The 5,127-nt window shown below is 35.7% G+C and overlaps 1 protein-coding gene across 2 annotated transcripts in view; it reads left to right on the top strand.

Moving 5' to 3' along the window:
- Positions 1 to 3,236, top strand: part of LOC106868320 (uncharacterized) — a 72,131-nt gene extending 68,895 nt beyond the window's left edge. For both annotated transcript variants that reach the window (XM_089353153.1, XM_089353154.1), the window contains 3 exons: positions 114 to 179; positions 1,618 to 1,833; positions 2,660 to 3,236. In XM_089353153.1, the coding sequence (XP_089209279.1) occupies positions 114 to 179; positions 1,618 to 1,833; positions 2,660 to 2,806 (429 nt within the window). In that variant the 3' untranslated portion in view covers positions 2,807 to 3,236. The remainder of the gene's footprint in view (positions 1 to 113; positions 180 to 1,617; positions 1,834 to 2,659) is intronic.
- Positions 3,237 to 5,127: the final 1,891 nt, after the last annotated feature.

Here is a 5,127-nt window from a genome sequence, read left to right as displayed (position 1 = left end):
ACATTTATTTACCCTAATACTAAAGAAAAGAAAATTTTTTTAAATAAATAATGATGTCGACATTTATATTGAAAACATATAAAATGTTACTTTCCTTGTAATATTTTTTTCAGCACAAGAAACCAAGCGAGATCTATGCACCTGGTGAAGATTACTTGCAAGTAACTAAAAACGAAGGAGTAAGTATAGGTTTATAATTTATATGAATTTATTTTATTAAAAACTAGTAGTAATATCCGTCGTTGATTGGGTAACTACTTTTTCTACTTCTCGGGCCGAGAAGCTAGAAAACTGGGTATATCGTATGGGAGAATAGCTTTACGGAATCCAGGTGATTGCGATGGCACTGAAACGGCTGTAAGTCAAGTGGAACATCCATTTGTCACTGTTCCTTTTGACGTTTGAATAGGCGGTATGCCAAAGGAGAATTGAAAGATTCAGTTTGAACGTGAATGAAGCTAGAAGAATAGCTATATCATATAGAAGACTAGCTTTACGGAATCCTGGTGACAGCGATGGCACTGAGAAGGCCACAGGTGAAGTGGAAGACGCATTTGTCATGGTTTCTTTTGATATTTGAATAGGCCGTATGCCCAAGGAGAATTGAAAGATTCAGTTTCGAATCTGAACGAGGGTGAGACTATGGTTATAGATTTAGGTTTACTTATCCTGTATGTGTGTATTATATAAGAGAAAGACGTAATAATTGAAGCAGAAAAAAGCTGGATTTCATATACGAATTTCTGTTTGTTCTTCAAGTTGCAATCTAGCAACTTTTAGTGTTTGATCCTGAGATTTATTAATGCTCATGGCAAAAGGAAGTGGGATAGGAAACTGTAACGGCTTAAATTGGAATGGGACATTTGATGGTGTAGCTGGTATGCGAGAAACGAAGACAGTATCACCTTTACCACAACCAGTGAGAATATTTGCCTCAAAAATAGTTTCTCATAGGTTTGTGCACAATTAGTGTCGCACCATTGCATAACTTTTGTTGCGATAAAATAAGCAAAAGCATAATAGGAAATATAGCCTCCCTTGAATCAGTTACTTTCATTTTGGTGGACAAACAACGAACAAACACGCAAACGGACAGAGATTCTCTTTTATATATATATATATATATATATATATATAGATTATTGAGATTGTTTGAGTACACAAACGCACACACACATACATACACACACACACACACACACACACACACACTCTCTCTCTCTCTCACACACACACACATACAGGCATATATATAAACATGCAGACACACGCGCACACACACACAAACACAAATATATATGTATATATGTGTACATAACTGGTCACAAATACATACTTTATATTTCCATCTCTCTTTCTCTTTCCCCACCACTCTCTCTCTATCATTACATGAATATATACATATACACATAAAAACATACATACAAATGCACATACAAACGTAAGTGGATACCAACATGCATACACCAAGAACTTATGACGTATACACGTACACGCATAAACAAATAAGAGATTGTACATTTGTTAATTTCTTCCTAATATTTTCATATATATATTTCTCCTTGTACATTTGTTAATTGCTTCCTAATATTTTCGTATATATCTCTCCTTCTACAGTTCAGCTACAAGGCTGATGGCCGTCAAATTAAGATGTTGCAAGTTTTACATCAAAAAGCTTCACAGAACGTTACTTTCCATTGCCGCAATACTTTTGCTCATAAAAACGCTCAGACTGGCAGTACAAGCAAAGGTCTCCAATTTGAAGATTATGATGAAAATACGCTAAAATCCACAGGCATCGCACGATACTCTGTTATAAGTGATGGATGTCAGGTAATTTTATATCGATTTTCTGCAATTTAATTCACATGTTTATGTACTATCTTTTAGTGTGAGGAACAGACAACCTCAGAATAACAAGCTTTTACAATATCCCAACCCCGTATATATATATATATATATATATATATATATATATATATATATATATATATATATATATACACTATTGGTACGCCGTCAGTTACGATAGCGAGGGTTCCAGTTATTCCGATCAACGGAACAGTCTGCTCGTGAAATTAATGTACAAATGGATGAGCACTCTACAAACACGTGTACCTTTAACGTAGGTGTTTTGGGAGATTCAGCGCGACACAAGGCTGGCCCTTTGAACTGCAGGTACTACTCATTTTTGCTGGCGGAGTGACTTGAACAACGTGAAACAAAGCGTCTTGCTCAAGGACACAACGCGTCGCCGGGAATTGAACTCACGACCTTGTAATCGTAAACTAAATACCCTAACCATTAAGCCACGCTCCTACACACACATACGCACACACAAACACAGCATACAAATATCATATACACCAAGGGACATGCTCAACTGGTTAAGGTCAAACAACTGACAAGCAAATCTGTGGTATTAAGCAGAATATTTGCTGTAGTCTATTTTTTTTATCCCAAGACAAAACAATGTACATGATAACACTTCCAATCAATTAAGATCAGAAACCATGAGAGCCACTGCCTGGTACTGCATCCGGGTATTATTTATTGTTATTATTATTATTGTTGTTGTCGTTGTTGTTGTTATTATTATTATTAATATTATTATTATTATTATTATTATTATTATTATTATTATTATTATTATTTTCAGCACAAGACCAACAAGTTTGAGAAAACTGTGATAGAAATCAATCTTGACTATCCAACGAAGTTGCCAATCAGGAATATTCAGGTTCGTGACTATGGCAAAGATGAACAAGACTTCTTTGTGGAATTGGGACAAGTCTGCTTTAGCTAAATTGTCAGGGAATTTTATTTTAATATTTGACTAACTACATCTACGTCTGATGTCAAATCCACATTGATAACACCAAAAGTGGATCTCATATCCTGTCAATTCTGGATAAAAAATATTAATGTTAAACCTGGAAGCAGAGTCAACTCTTCACACCTTTTTACGCTCATAAACAGTTCGCCATCTTTTCGCGTGCACCTGACACCGAACAGTTGTTGAAATTCTGGGGTATCTGCGTCTAATACACGCTTACCCTAAGTTCCCTTAGAGCGTCTTCTGATTTCGCAATGGTGCAAATGTAAATAAGAAAGCAATGAGTTGATTCTGGTTTCATAACATTGCTGAAATGTTAAGTTCCATCTTGCCCACGTCGGACATTTGCTGAGACAAAAAAAGAAAGAAAATAAAATTTGGAATTTTAGAAAAAAACAAATGTCTTGGTCTTATTTTATTTCACTGAATTCTGTGACTTGCGTTGGTTTCTTTAATACTGAATATTATCTTGTAAAATTTGATTTATAACATCCGACACATACAGTGCACCTAAGCACTGCTTGCAAGTTCGTTATTGTTACCTCCGCCTTACCGAAGGCGGAGGTATTGTTTTCAGTCGTGTTTTGTTTGTTTGTCCATGGACAAGATATCTCAAGAACTGCTGGATGGATTCGAATAAAACTTCCAGGAATGTTTGGCCTTGTGACTAGCAAGAACCGATTAGATTTTGGGATCAATCTGGTACCGGACAATGATTCTGGATTATTTTCCTATGTTTTTTTTTCGTTTTTTTTTTTTTACTTAATTTTTGGGAGCGGTCGGGTTCATTTTTAGTATTCTAGTTTTAAAAAATCATCTCTAGCTAATCGTTGAGAGGCTGTTGGTGTTGCCTTGGCGGAGGTTTGTGCTCTCTGAGTACACTTATTATTATATTCACTTATACGTGCTCGTTACATAAAATCACACACACATACACACACTCAATGATGATTGAAACTTATGGCATAACATCACCTGCAAGTTGTTGAAACAATTTTAAACTATGGAATAAACATACTATTAACTTCAATCTTTACTTATTATATACATACATACATACATACATACATACATACATACATATATATATATATATATATATATATATATATATATATATATATATATATATATAAACACCCTGAAAAAGCAGCAATTAACACCAAAATGCATACCAAGAAGCAAAGCTTTGCAGTGTGCACCAAATTGCTGCAGAAACATATGTAGGTGCAGAAATGGAAAGACGTAATTGACAACAGAATAAAACTCTGTTCTCCTTATTAATATATATATATATATATATATATATATATATAGAGAGAGAGAGAGAGAGAGAGAGAGAGAGAGATAGTATATCTATGTGAATGTGCACAGTTAGAGAGAGAGAGACCAGAAAAGGATTCCTTTTGCTGTTGGTGTTGCAAATTTAGATAAGAAACTTGAATGGTAAGTCATTGCTCTTTCGTGTCATTGTAAACTGCAGGTGCTGGTACAACCACGACCACAGATAATACAGAATATTTTTGGTAGTGTTGGTATAGTGGATCTTACTCTAGATTTTTTTTTTCTTTTCTGCTTGCTGTTTCTTCCAATTGGACAAATTTTACTTCTTTCTTTAATTGATCAGCGTCAGTCGCTGTCTTCTCCCATGCAATCTCAGGTGACATCTTTAGATCGGAGTTTCAAGCGCCAACTTGAACAGCTTTCCTATATCAGCTCTTTGCAGATAACAGCCTTCAGGATCATAATGCCCTTCATGCTATTTTACACGTTCCACGCATCCAAACTGGCATTTCAGGAGAATAGATTCAACACTTAGCATAGAGCTATATTCACCAGGAACCAGCTCTTGGATGCACGTGATCCACCAGTAACATTGGCTTCGATAAAATAAATATTGTTGCTTTTTCACAGCGTCTGGCATCAGAACTTGAAAGGTGAATTAATTTCGTATGGCTTCAGTTCATTTCTTGTTCATTATACCGAAGTTTCCTATCAGTCATACCGATCAACTGCAGAGTGTGCTGATGGATCTCTTCACTTCCAAGTGCTTATCAGCTCCTGTGTAACTGAAAGTTTTACGCATTTCACAGTTTCTCTTCGATAAATTAACCACCGTCCTGCTGCTGCCTTTAACCACAGGTACACACTACACATACACAAAGTGAGAGAGAGAGAGAGAGAGAGGGAGAGAGAAAGCGAGAAAGAGAGAGATAGAGAGAGAGAAGTGGGGATTTGAGATGTACCCATCTATTCCTCTTTAACATTCTGCACATAGGCTTCATCCATAT

Source organism: Octopus bimaculoides, chromosome 6, assembly GCF_046866305.1.
Source record: "Octopus bimaculoides isolate indiv1 chromosome 6, ASM4686630v1, whole genome shotgun sequence".
NCBI classification, from domain to species: domain Eukaryota; kingdom Metazoa; phylum Mollusca; class Cephalopoda; order Octopoda; family Octopodidae; genus Octopus; species Octopus bimaculoides.
Note: the sequence above shows the minus strand (reverse complement) of the source record. Positions and strands in the feature narration are given on the sequence as shown.